Source organism: Canis lupus, chromosome 19 (genome assembly GCF_011100685.1).
Source record: "Canis lupus familiaris isolate Mischka breed German Shepherd chromosome 19, alternate assembly UU_Cfam_GSD_1.0, whole genome shotgun sequence".
Classification (NCBI taxonomy): Eukaryota; Metazoa; Chordata; class Mammalia; order Carnivora; family Canidae; genus Canis; species Canis lupus.
This window is the reverse complement of record NC_049240.1, coordinates 20788046-20802570: the sequence shown is the minus strand read 5'-3', so window position 1 is coordinate 20802570 and position 14525 is coordinate 20788046. Positions and strand designations below refer to the sequence as shown.

General features: G+C 38.9%; 1 protein-coding gene across 18 annotated transcripts in view; it reads right to left on the bottom strand.

The window, feature by feature from the left end:
• The window catches only part of LOC119864445 (rho GTPase-activating protein 20-like), a 136605-nt gene that overhangs the window by 28003 nt on the left and 94077 nt on the right, over positions 1-14525 (bottom strand). For 12 of the 18 annotated variants that reach the window (XM_038564786.1, XM_038564775.1, XM_038564787.1 and 9 more), the window contains 5 exons: positions 11385-11494; positions 10678-10867; positions 9318-9429; positions 5287-5460; positions 644-3879 (listed from right to left, as the gene is read on the bottom strand). In XM_038564786.1, the coding sequence (XP_038420714.1) occupies positions 5315-5460; positions 9318-9429; positions 10678-10867; positions 11385-11494 (558 nt within the window). In that variant the 3' untranslated portion in view covers positions 644-3879; positions 5287-5314. Of the gene's footprint in view, positions 1-643; positions 3880-5286; positions 5461-9317; positions 9430-10677; positions 10868-11384; positions 11495-14525 lie in introns of those variants that run through there. The other 6 variants (XM_038564780.1, XM_038564781.1, XM_038564779.1 and 3 more) reach the window with 4 other exon arrangements.

Sequence of the window (14525 nt, the reverse complement as noted above, 5' to 3'; positions counted from 1 at the left end):
CCCTCTGTGTCTCTGCCTCTGTCTATCGGTATCTTATGAATAAATACAAAATCTTAAAATTTCTGTCGTTTGTTTACTTACTCATTTAACAGTGTTCTGTATGTTTACATATACAATTCAATGTGTGCGTTTGTGTATGCATGGGTATGTGGTAGATATTTATATGATCAAGTTGCCTACAACATGTTCTTCAGAAGTATGAAGCACATGGTGAAGTGTAAGCATTTTTAAATCTTCCAAGAATTTAAATTGATGTATGTGTGCTTGGAGTTTCTTTCTTTCCCCTTTCTCCTAATCCTAGTCTTTCCTTGCACAGAGATAATTATTATCCTGAGGATGGTGTTGCTTTGTTTTGTTTATTTATTTCCCAACTAGTTTTATACTTTTACATTTTGGAAAACCTCCCATTCTTATAAAGCAGTTTCTCTTTATCCACTTTAAGAAATTACAATTTTCCTTTGGCAGTTTGGTTTTTCTACTTGTTTCTTTTATTTGACAAAGGAATGACTTCATTCTTTAAAAGAGTAAGCCAACTAAATTAATACTGACATTGAGGCCCAAGACTATGAAGAAACCAATTTGCTCGTAGCACCAGTTATGCTATGGGGAAGTAAAACAAAACAAAACTGGAAAATAGTCACCATCCACTATAAATCTTCAGAGTATTTATTGGCCCATTCGACTAGCATAGAAAGAATTACAGAAAAATATAAAAGGCATTGTTCAGTGCTCTCTGAAAAAAAGCTGGTTTCTTGTACTGGTATATATTCCATTCACCAAATTCTTACATGTTCCTCGTATGAATAAAAACTGAGTGTTATTAGAGAGAGAGAGGGAGAGAGAGAGAGAGAGAGAGATTCATCATGGTAATTGATCCACCAATTTTGAGAAATAGTTTTCTTATACTGGTAGCCTGTGAGTAACTTTCTTTCTGGAATAAAGTAAGATAGTCATTCTAAGTACCTTTATTTTACTTTTAGACATGTTTAACCTTAACTGTATCACTAAGTGCATATTAACTAATGATTACACACATCTTACTCCCAGGTATGGTAAAGGCCAATGGGGAACACCTAATTGCCTGTCACTCATTCTAGATTATGCAGTTAGATCCTTTTACAGTTTATCAGAGTTCTCAGGATCTTTTCTTCAAAATTAAGAAATGAATTGCTGTTCTCAGAGATATTATGCTGGAGTATCCTGAGGGCAAAACTAACATTTATTAACTATTTCCCTATGTCAGAAATCTCTTCTATGAGTCACAATTGACAAATTAGTTGTTTCAGCTTTTCTATACCTCCTTGTATTTCTATCTCCTCTTCTTGTCAATTTCTTTCTTTCCTTTTTTTCCAATATCTTCCTTGGTTTAAAAACTCACAGATGCCTTACCCAGCTATGTGTTTTGCCCCTTTTATTCTGGATTGTTGATATTTAAATTTCATACAAACATGCAATTATTCCCAAATATATCACACCAATATCACGTTGTTTGTATAATGAATAAAAATAGTCTATCCAAGAACATGTGACTCAGCCTGTGAAGTCATATCTAAAACAATTACTCAAACCTATGTCTTATTGTCGCCCCCTAAAATTTCATGTGCTGTGTTCAACCTCATGTTTTAAAACTTGCAGTTTCTACCAGTCTCTATAAAATCTCTATACTCTTAGAAAATTGAACATATTAATTCGTACATTTTTTTGAGTAGACATTTAGCCAGGCTTTAAAAGTACTATAAAACTAACACAAGATACAGTTGTTTACCTCAGGAATTTGGATTTTCTGTATAACGTATGAACACATCAGCATAATTCCTGATGGTCAAAGCAGCATGTGAGCCACTGTCTAGTAGGGTTAGGTGCTCATATTTTATAAAGAAAAAATTAAATTGAGATCAGAAAGGCTTTGTGAAATTACTGGGATTGGAGAACCCAAATGGCTAGCCTACATAGTGTGTGGCAATGCAGAGTCCAAGAAGAGGTGAGAATTATAGTAGAAAAGTGAGTGTGCTGTGTTCAGGAACCAAGGATATGTCTGACCCAGCTAAACTAAAGGATCTGCACTGGGAAAGAGTGAAGACAATACTAATTACTAGAGCAGGCTGCATTGGGGAGGATTTTAAAGATGAGATTTTTTTTTTTGGACAAAAAAAGGAAAACACCAAAGATTTATTGAAATCCATTGATGGCTTCTAAGCAGGGAGTGGAATGTTAAACTATGACCTAAGAAATAAATTTAGAGAAATGTTTATTAATATTCCAAGGAACATTAATTAATGGGGTCACTTCGAAAGGGTCAAATAATGTCAACTAAATGTGGAATAAACTGGCACATTTGACTTCCAAGAGGAAAGCATGAACTTCCCAAACCTATTTGACAAGGGAACCCTTTCTGGGAAAGGGAAAACAATGCATGGATCATATATTCTATATGCACTGATACCACTCTCAGTCTATACACAGGCATGTGTAAGAAATGTACAGTTCTGTAGTACTAAATAGCTCACTTGATGTCTAGTTTGATTCTCTGGTCCTGGGAAATTGGTCTGTACTCCTGTTGCTGAGGCATGTCTTTCAGACCCAGTGGCTTTCTATTTCTTCCATACTATTCTGGGACTGATGGAGATACTTTTACTAACTGATCTGTTCCATGTTGAGGTATAAGAAACTCTGCGTGGATGTAGAGGGCCCCATCTCTCTTAGACATGTCAGCTCACTATTCTGTGAGGAATTTCTGCTTCCTTTTGGTTTCCATCCAGGAATGGTGCAGATATCCCATGTACCTGCCTAGTGGTTTTGGGCTTTTCCCATGAGATTGCCACGTAAATCTTCTACTCTATGTCACAAATCATTTTTGTTTCTTAGAAAGCTAAATCTGTAAAACTCATAAGCAACAAAGAACTCCATTTTCCTCATATTCTCCTCTTGCTTCTATGCCCTGAGGAGGTGATTTAGTTGCCTTGTAAGCAGATTAAGACAGGAAGAAGGATGAGGGAAGGAACACCTGAGGTAAAAAAATGAGTTAGTATTTCAAAGATTCTACCTACCATGCTTGGAATACCCCTTAGGAAATGCTGGTGTGGAGAACTGAGGATGAAAAGCCAGTGAAGGAAAGGATATGTGTGGTACTGGTGCTGCTGTGAGTTTTATGATGTGTTGTCTCAAGAAATATTGCTTCCTCATCTTGTAAACCACCACCTTTGGCGTGGTCCTTTGCACAGTCCTCTCCCACATTAACTCTTGAAAAGTCCCTCTTGCTTCTGGGAACTCTTCCTCCACCATATGAAAGGAGGAGAAGCTACCTTATTGAAGACATGGGGACCAATTGAGAGACAGCAACAATAGACACCTAGGTAAGCTCCAGAGGAGCTTGAGGCTAACTGCAAGTGCACTGGTGACCTCAGCTGAGACCAGAACTGCTCAGATGAGCCTCCACTGAAGTGTTATGTGAATCATAACCAAAGGAAATGGTTGTCAAACTTACTGAGTTATGGAATGATTATTATTCATATAAATACATACAACACAACACAATACAAAACTATGTAATATGATAGATATGGTAGGCATTGAAGATAGAGGAAATAATTTGTGGGAAGATTTCCTCAATATGAATATATGGGACCAATGAAAAACCTTTAAATGGAAATAGCTGGATCGTGGAAGGGGTTCATTTTTCACTCATGGGAAGAATAAAGAAAAAGGAAGTGTCAAGTATCATTATGGAGATTCCAGTCTTCAATGACTTAGTAAACTGTAGACATGTAGGTGGATGGACCCATGCCAGATGGGGACTTGGTAGCATTCTGCAGTTGTGCCTTGTTGGAAATCACTCTCTCTCTCTCACTGGCTTGGATTCAACAGGTGGTTTTTCTGTCACTGATGAAATAAAAAACAAACATTTGTCTTATAACAGCATACTGTCAGACATGACACTAGACTCATCTTAATTCCTAATGATATGGATTACACTAAAGAAAAAATGAAGACATGTCAAAAGTATGGAGGGATTGAGGATATGTGTCTCCAGGTTCTGAATCTAAACTCCGTTTAACAAAATTGGGTGTTGCCAGTGAGCTGCGATTAGCGAGGCTCCAATAATACTCACACTAGTCTCAGGGAAACTTCTCCTAGTTCCATTAACTGCTTTTTCAGAAATGTATTTTACATATATTATTTTATTTAATCTGTAGAACATTTCTAAGATTTATTTTTTTTAATTTTTATTTATTTATGATAGTCACAGAGAGAGAGAGGCGCAGAGACACAGGCAGAGGGAGAAGCAGGCTCCATGCACCGGGAGCCCAATGTGGGATTTGATCCCGGGTCTCCAGGATCGTGCCCTGGGCCAAAGGCAGGCCCCAAACCGCTGCGCCACCCAGGGATCCCACATTTCTAAGATTTAGACATTATTTTCATCCACATTTTAGGGATGAATGGACTGATATTATATTGTTATTAATTATTATTATTATTACTAGTAGTCATAGTAGTATTATATTTGGCAAGGTGTCTTCAGGTGGGCAGTGTGTGGTGAAAACAGAAAGTATTTCTAATGTAAGGGGCTTTTAACTCCTACAGCAGCTTCCTTAAATTTTGATTTCATGAACTGTTTTCCAGTGTGTCAAGTTCTTAATCAGTTATGCCTATGTCAGTTCGTGGGCAATCATAATGAAAGACACCAATCACAGCTTCACATACTCATGTGCAGAAAAAGCTAGAAGTCTCCACCTTTAAAACAGATGCTACCACAAGAACAGATTCACTATCCAAGTTAACTCTGTCCCCAGAATTTAGTTTCTGTTTTAGGATTCTGCATGATTTTATACTGGCTGATTTTTTGAAGATGCCTCTGTGACTGTCATTTAACATATTCTGTTAGGATTCATGGATTCATACTTGGCACAGGATGAGTCTTTAGGCTTAGGTAAGATGTTTTCAGTTGTTAGATTAGGTAGACTCAGTTGAAAGAGACCGGAGACTACTGTGAGTTCAGAAGACAATGGGAAAATGTGAAGATGATTCATGCACACAGAGTCCATTTTGACTGATCTAAACAGGCCTACATGGGTCTCTGGGAAAAAGTGGAATGGACAAAAAGTTGTCCTGCTGTATTGGCCTCATGACTCTGCAGTAGCTAAATCAAATGACACTACCAAAGCTTCTCAGCCACAGCCAGGGGCTGTCTATTGATTTCCCCATTTGGGGTAGGTTTGCATGAGAACACTTGGCCTCCCTGAGGTCCCCCTCCTCAGGAAGGCAATAAAAGACCAGCCTGAGACCTACCAGAATTGGGAAGGGCAAGTTGTCATTACTACAGATATCCGCGAGAGGGAACTCCAAAGCGCTCTCTGGGTTCTGCAGAAGGCTCAGCTGTGCACTTGTTCCAGCAAATACCACCGCAGCACCAAAAGGCTAACCTTCTGAAAAGACTTCTTTTAGTGGTCTTCTGGCCTGAATCTAAGGAAGAAGGGAGGTTAGTGTATTTTCATTCACTTAGCCTTATTTTCACCATTGCCATTATACAGCATGTTCATTGTAGTGGCTAGAGGAGGGAAACGGAGTCATTTGTTGTGTACAACTCTCCACGTTCTGATGTTGGCTAACAGCATCGTTATGGTGTTGAAGAGTTCTTCCTCATATCCTTCAGACTGATCTGAGACTCGATCAGATTGAAGGTCAGTATTTCCTGTGCCATCAGTTACTGTCTTTGCAATGCAACAGGAGACACTGAACCTGTAGATGTTTGTTTTCTATTGGAGTGATCAGTGGGTTCAGGTGTCAGATCTGATTTTAAAGGCTAGAAGGATTTGGTATGCAAATCAAACTGAGTGTGGTAATCCTCTGCTTTCACAGCCAGTCTCCCCTCAGCCTGATTTCCTCTTTGACTTTCTGAGTGCTCAAGTTCTAACATCCAAAGGATCTGCCTCTCAGGACACAATCTGCCTGACCCTACTTCTCTGTTGCTCTGCTCTGGGCCATCTTCAAGGATGACTTTCTGCAGTCAGGGTCCAAGGGAAATAGTCATTACATGCTGGCTATGTGGTGGCTGTGTTCCCTTGTGATACCACACCAACCCACCCAGAGATGATGTTTTCGGTTAAATAGGTTGAACATTTACTGAAAAGAGCCTAAACCACAATGAAGTGTGGAAACACACTTCCTCACACACACACTCAAACATACATGTATATATAAACCTACACACAAGCACAAGGCTTGAAAGGGAACATAGAATAAGGAAAACAAGGTATCCTGAGGTTATGAATGCATTTATTGACCACCAGTTTCCAGAGATGATTTTTAATTACTCAACATTCCCTACTGAAGCAAGAACTTTCCAAAGAAAAGTTGATCAGCAGTGAGAAGCGGAGTTCAAAGTTTCTACTGCTCAAAAGAATGTTTCCCTTTGAAGATACCTTAACATTGCTTTAATAACTGAATTCTTTAAGAGTCAACAGATGAGCCAAGGTGTCGAAGGATAAACAGATGAGCAACATTTCACCAAATAACCTTAAACACCTGGTCACTACTCTGCACAAGGCAATAAATGTTCCCAGGATGATTAATTAAAGGGGTCACTTCAAAAGGGTGGAATAATGTCAAATATATGTGGAAGAAAACTGGGGCATTTGACTTCCAAAAGGAAAGTAAGAATTTCCTAGACCTATTTAACAAGGGAACCCTTCCTGGGAAAGAGAAAACAATGCATGGATCATATATTCTATATGCACTGATAGCAATCTCTGTCTATACACTGGCATGAGTCAGAAATGTACTGTTCTGTAGTTTTAAATAGTTCACTTGATGCCTTGTTTGATTCTCTGTTCTGAGACTGGTAGTGATTTAGGTTTTCTTAATTGCCCCCATGAGTGTGTCTATGTTCTGGAGTCTTCTGGTGCTGGGGAGGCTGTAAATTGGTGAAGTGCCACTTATCTGGTTGCTCTGTGTCATTGGTGTATACAGTAGCTGCTGAAGTGTCCAAATTGCTCTCTGATCCTGGGAAGTTGGTGTGTACTCCTGTTGCTGAGGCATGTCTTTCACACCCAGTGGCTTTCTATTTCTCCCAACTATTCTGGGACTGATGGAGATACTTTTACTAACTGATCTGTTCCATGTTGAGGTATAAGAAACTGCATGGACATAGAGTGCCCCATCTTTCCTGGACATGTCAGCTTGCTATTCTGTCAGGAATTATTGCTTCCTTTAGGTTTCTATCCATGGAAAGGTGCAGATATCCTATACTCCTACCCTGTGGTTTTGGCTTTTCCCATGAGATTGCCACCTAAATCTTCTACTCTATGCCACGAATCATTTTTGTTTCCTAGAAAGCTAACTCTGATAAACTCATAAGCAACATGGAGATCCCTTTTCCTCATATTCTACTCTTGCTTCTATGCCCGAGGAGGTGATTTAGTTGCCTCTTAAGGCAGCTTAAGACAGGAAGAAGGATGAGGGAAGGAATACCTGAGGTAAAAAAATGAGTTAGTATTTCAAAGATTCTTCCTACCCTACTTGGAATACCCCTTAGGAAATGCTGGTGTACAGAACTGAGAATGAGAAGCCAGTGAAGAAAAGGATATGTGCGGTAGTGGTGCTGCTGTGAGTTTTATGATGTGTGATCTCAAGAAATAATGCCTCCTCATCTTGTAAACCACCACCTTTGGCGTGGTCTTTTGCACATTCCTCTCCCACATTAACTCTTGAAAAGTCCCTCTTGCTTCTGGGAACTCTTCCTCCACCATATGAAAGGAGGAGAAGCTACCTTATTGAAGACATGGGGACCAATTGAGAGCCAGCGCCAATACACAAACACCTAGGTTAGCTCCAGATGAGCTGCAGGCTAACTGCAAGTGCACAAGTTCCCTCAGCTGAGACCAGAACTGCTCAGATGAACCTCCACTGATGTGTTATGTGAATCATAACCAAAGAAATGGTTGTCTAACCTACTAGGTTATGGAATGATTTTTATTATCCATATAAAAGTATACAACACAACACAGTACAATACAATTCAAAAACCATGTCATAGGATATGATAGGCATTGAAGAAAGAGGAGATAATTTGTGGGAAGATTTCCTCAATATGAATATATGGGACCAAGGAAAAAACTTTAAATGGAAATAGCTGGGTCTTGGAAGGGGTTCATTTCTCATTCATTGGAAAAAGAGATAAAGAGGAAGTGTCAAGGGTCATTATGGAGATTCCAGTCTTCAGTGACTTACTAAACTATAGACATGTAGGTGGATGGACCCATGCCAGATGGGGACTTGGTAGCATTCTGCAGTTGTGCTCTTTTGGAAATCACTATCACTCTCACAGGCTTGGATTCAACAGTTTGTTTTTCTGTCAGTGATGACACAAAAAACAAACACTTGTCTTACACCAGCACTGACTCATCTTAATTCCTGATGACACGGATTATCCAAAAGCTTCCCTCAACACAATGAGGTATATGTCGTAAAACTAAGACATGTCAAAAGTATGGAGGGATTGATGATGTGTGTCTCCAGGTTCTGAATCTAAACTCCGTTTTACAAAAAATGGGGTGTTGCCAATGAGCTGTGATTAGCTAGGCTCCAATAATACTCGCACTAGTCCAGGGGAACGTATCCTAGTTCTATTCATTGCCATTTAGAAATGTGTTTTACATCCTTTATCTTATTGAATCTTGACAACATTTCTAAGATTTAGACATTATTTTTATCCACATTTTAGGCATGAATAAAGTGATACCGAGCTAGAGTAATTGGCAAAAGGTCATATAGCTGATAAATGGGGCACTGGAGTTTGTACTCTAGAGAGGTAGTTTGACATCAAGTCAAGTCCTTTCTCTCAATGATGCTGGTTTTTTTCGACTCATTTTAAAGAGCACTGGAATCCTGTGGTGCCTCAAGAGCCACTGATCAAAAAGAGGATGGAGCAGGAATAAAAGTCCCGTGCTCTGGTTTCAACCAGAGCACATTTATATATTATAAGTAGAAATAAATAATTATGCATTATATGTTTAACTACATATATCATATATATAGATGTGGGATCCATTTAAAAATGTGTTTAAAAAAATCCCAAACACTGTATCATACCATGCTATCTCCTAATACTGCCAGAAACGTCTTGAAGTTTCTATGCTTTCTTGGGTCTCCAACAGTGTAAAACTTCCCTTGACCTGTTAGCCAGCCTTCAGAGAAGGAGCAGCTGGGAATCATTGCCCTGGGGATGCTCTGGGCTCCAGAACAGGGCTAAGTATCTGCCATGACCCCTGGCAACCTTGCTGTCTGTGTCTCCCTAAAGCCTATTAAACTATTCACAGTACCTGCAGCCTTCTCATTGTTATGACAACTCTTTGAATTCTCTCCCAAGAGAGAAGTGATGTCTTCTCCAAATATCCCGAGGCAATTTTCATACAAAAACTGTATAAGAGAAGCCTGTAATGCAAAAAGAACACAATGGGGTGCTCTTTTTCATATGGAAGAGTTAGAAGTCACATTTTGTTTATAGACCTTGGATCTAACCAAAAATGTGAAAGACTTCTATGAAAACTTCAGAGTTGATAAAAATATATAGAAACCCAAGTTCTCTAATAAAATAAGAAAGAATGATACTTTCTGTTGTACTTTGAGTACAGATTTTAAAATACTACTAGTCAGTGGGCTAAAGTCCTAATTTGTGGCATTTAATAACTAATATTGTGATACCAGTGGTTACATCTTTAAAACTAGGATAGCTTTCAAAGTAACCTACCTTCTTAAAGTTTACTTATTTTGTAAACTTTTGCTTCCAGAAAATATTGGGTTGTAACTTAGGATAATATCTGATTAAAATGTATAAAGCATAGACAAAATCCTATGAAATCCATTTCTTAAATAGGGAAGAATATTTTTTGGAATGTGGATATTCCTGTGGATTTTTTTTGATGTTTTCTTTTTCTTTCTCTTTTCTTTTCTTTTTTTTTTTTTTTGAGTAAAAACTCACAGGGCTGGGGAGAAAACATGTCTGTCTGTCTAACTGCAGTCCCTTCTCAGGTCTTGCTTTGCCTAATGCTGGCTCTCGGCATGAGCTTGGGGAAAAGCTGCCATCTTATTAGGCATGTGTGGCTTCATTAGGATGTTCTGGAATATCTCACTAGTTTCTGTCTGATGTAGCAGAGGCAAAAGAGTAGCCAAGTATTTTTCTAAATGAGCCACAACTTGCAGAGCAAAGCCAATGTGTTTGGAGCCATGGGTGCTCATAGTGCCCGAGACACCTAGGATGTGCCAGTAACGACAACAGGAGCTAGGTCTTGTTACCATTGTGTCATGAGGAAACCATGCCTTCGCCCAAGTTTACAAGCTCCCCCCCTCAAGGATCAGGCTGAGATTTGAACCTTGGCTTGTCAAACTCTAGAGCCCAGGTCTTTTCTACCATATTACATCACTCTTCTCTCTCTTTTGTTTAGTCAGTCTAGTATTGAATCTCCTGGATGGGAAAGAAGTGACTCAACTGCTCTGTGTTTCCCACTTTAACAACACCCCTTCCCATATTCCACCAGAGAAGGATAGCAAACTCTGCCATTCCAAGGAAGCCTATGAAGATGTGCACTTTTCAGAACTGATCCATCCAATTTACTACTACACATTTCAGATTCAAAGCATGGATTCTAAACCCCAGGGGACACATATGAGAGCTCTCCCTACCTTTTTTACGAAGTTCTCTTCCAATTCCAAGCTGCCAGAATTAGGTGGACAAAGAATGCTTGGGGCTATACACACTGATAAATCATAAGGTGTTATCTGGTTGGGTGAGGATTCTTGCTCAATGCTGTATAACACTCCAAAAAGGTACCGCAAGACAACAACATTCACATTTGACAGCTGAGCTAGAAGCCTAAAGTCAGAAAGATGTACTTTTGAATAAGGCAAGTCATTGCACTTAGCTGCTGGAAGTATAGAGACAGAGAGCAGAGAACATCTTACTAGATCTAGTATACAACCTGCTGTAGCAGAGTTCCAGGCATGAATGTATACAAATATGTTTTACCGAATTCAATTTCTGAGCTAACCCACTCCGGTTGAATGTTGACAAACTGAAGGTTATACCATGGGCTGTTGATGCTCTGGCATCTCTCTTAGGCCACTGACTTTTGTCTACCATTTTCATATATTCAGAAGGTGTACAATGGCTAAGGAGTCCACGTTAATAAGGTCAGACGAAGAGCAATAATAGCCATAAGGCATGCCTGTATTCTGAAACTGGCCTCCGTGGGTGTGAAGAATTGAAACTATTTGGCATTGAATGTTATTTTAGTGGTCAAAGTGGCAAGAAGGAAGCCAATATTTTCCTAATAGTATATTGGCTGTATTTCTGAGCCATGACCAGAGTAGAGTAATTATTGCATCATTACCTCTGGGCTGCATTTATTTTCTCCTCCTCAGTCACTTCGTCAAGAACATCAAGCCATTTTTCATAGAGTTCCGATGAAAGTAAACTTCCTTCGATATTTTCAAGAAAATCCTTATGTGGATAGAAAAATAAATAAATACATGCAAACAGACACACTCACAGAGATGTAGAGACTCACACACACACAAATATATGTATATATGATAAAAGATATATATTGGAAATATCACAGAGAAAACACTTAGTTCAAAACTTCAGTTCAGTCCCTAATTTCTTCATAGATACCCAAACTGTGACCCACACGGAGTTCACCTCATACTCTCCATTGACTTGCATGTGCAAAAACAGGTTGTGGATTTTCTCCAACAAAAACGAAAGCATCAAAGCAGAGCGTACGCTTCAGTGGAAAGGAAGACAAAGCTCCCTTCTATCATATGGCACTTACTCTTTTGTGTGCTTTTTTGCAAACTACTACAAAAGCTACTCTCATCATTGCTTCATTCTTCCTTTCCTTAACTGTACAAAAGTAGAGAGTCTAATGGCAAACTCATGATGGTCCTGAGGATGTATTCATTTCTAGTGTAGACCAATTCTCCAGAGAGTTTGACATGATACTATTCAGGCCAAGGTTGCAGAGTCTGATTCTCCACAAAGATTAGTCAACTTTAGGTAGGGAAAGCTTCAGAAATGTCTAAGAACTCTATGCACACGTGGTCACCATCTTCCTAGTCTGTGCCTATAACATGGAAATGGAAAAGACCCTACTAAACCTTGCTAGAAACATCAATTGCAGGTGTGCACCTTCAAGAGGGCAACACTTATCATGCTATTCGAGTACCTAACGTATCATCATTCTTTCCCCTGTGTCTTGATGCCTATATATATATTTACTGGTGTGTTTTACTCTAGCCCAGTGTAGTAGTGGTCAGGGACTATTGCTATTTATCGTATAGTTGAACAGTAATGGGGGGCAAGGAAAGACCACTTGCGACAAGAAAGGACCAAATATGACCTTGGTTCTAAGAGTGCCATAATAACTGCCTTAATATAGTTTTGTTCAGAGCTGTTAGCAAGTGCCAAGGTAGATGGATTAAATTCTTTGTTCTAGTTTTCAGTTCTTTCTCCATTACCATTTTAGCAATAGAATGGGATATCTGTGATGTAGCTGTATAATTTCCAAATTAATCTAGTTCTTGAGTCGATCTACTGAATTTTCAGAATTCCAAACTACATTTGTCCGTTGCACCTACTCCTAAAGTTAGATTTATCAAAAGAGGCATGTAGCTAGAGCTGGTTACTGTGTCGTTACAACCTTGGATGGTGGGCTAGACATCACAAATATTAACAAAAGGATACCTAGGATCTGGTGAAAGGAGACACAAATGGCAAAATCCTTCCTCCATGACTTATAAAGTAAAAGGCATCAAGAAACAGGAGACAATGATGGTTAACAATGATTGGTCGCCTCACTGAGCCTTTTTATATTCCTCATAAAGTAAACATTTGCTTACTATTGTAAACTTCTAGATCTATTCTCAAATTTTTCATGTGATTTTTCTTTTGGAAACTGCCTTCATTAGGAGCATCGTGAGGAAGTCATCAGAGACAGGATGTTTTCTTTGGTAAACATTATGTATGTGTTAATGTGTATTTTGAAATTTCTTATTATTATAGTAGTCACATTAGTATTAGTCTTTTGCATGGAGTCCTCAGGTGGGAGGTGTTTGGTGAAAACAGAAAGTATTTCTAATGTAAGGAGCTTTTACCTTCTACAGTAGCTTCCTTAAATTTTGATTTCATGAAGTGTTTTCCAGTTTGACAAGTTCTTAATCAGTTATGCCTATGTTTTTTCTTGGGCAATCATAATGAAAGACACCATCACAGCTTGAGTAACTCATGTGTGGATAAAGCTAGAACTTTCCCCACCTTTAAAACAGATGCTACCAGAAGAACAGATTCACTGTCCAAGTTCACTCTGTCCCCAGAATTTAGTTTCTTTTTTAGGATTCTGCATGATTTTATACTGGCTGATTTTCTGAAGATGCCTTCCATGAGTGGTCATTTTTGATTTGATAAGGAAAGCACATAATGTAGGAAAAAAAGAAGAGTATATGGCATTTCATATCCCAAGCCCAGAGCAAAAGCTTGCTTCCTTTTTGAAAGAGCTAGGCTATCGGATGGTATACAGTTTTAGAGCTCCAAGAAGTAAAGTCAGTTTAGATTCTTTAGTCAATGTCTCTCTATAGTTTTACCCAAAATCCACCTTACATACACTGAAACATTGTAATCACTTATTTTAATCAGATTTTTTTCATTGAATTTACCCTTTTAAATCAAACTTCCGTGTTTCAAGGCCTTGTGGAATCCTCACCTGTCTCCTACTTTATCAGTCTTTTCTCATTATTCCCTTCCATAGATGCTCTTCCCCATATATGGAAATCTTTTTCTATACCCATTTCCCATTTGTTGATTCCTCTTTAAGTGATTGTATCCTCCATTCCTACTATCTCTATTTCCCTTCCTCTTTAAAAGAAAAGCTCAAATACTCTCTTATTCTCTGATTACATTCCCTTCATGAGTCTTTCAACGTCCTTTGCTCTATCTTCATGTCCTCTCCCTACAGTGTAGAAAGATATAAGCGCTGGAGTCAGATGGACCTAAGGTTCAGAAACCTACTATGCTTCTGATCTACTGTGTTACCTGGGGCACATGCGAACTGTACTGAAAATTTTCTAATCCATGTATAATGTGTGGAAGATGATAGTTCTAGCTACCCCCTAAAATTGCTGTGATGCAAGGACTGGGGTAGCAGCTAGCATGTAACTAACGTGGTTAATTTCTTCACCACTAGGATAACATTCCCAAATCTAGTGCAGCATTGCAGAGGTCCTGGGTACTCTGCAAATTTCCATACTGACAATTCAGTACACCGATTGGAGATAACACAGGCCAAACTCTGGCTGTCATTTAACATCCTCTTTTAGAATTAGCAGATTCATATATGCCTCAGGATGAGTCTTTATGCTTAGGTAAGATGTTTTCAGTTGTTAGATTAAGTAGACTCAGTTGAAAGAGACCTGAGACTACTGTGAGTTTAGGAAGACAACAGCAGAATGTGAAGATGATTCATGCACACAGAGTC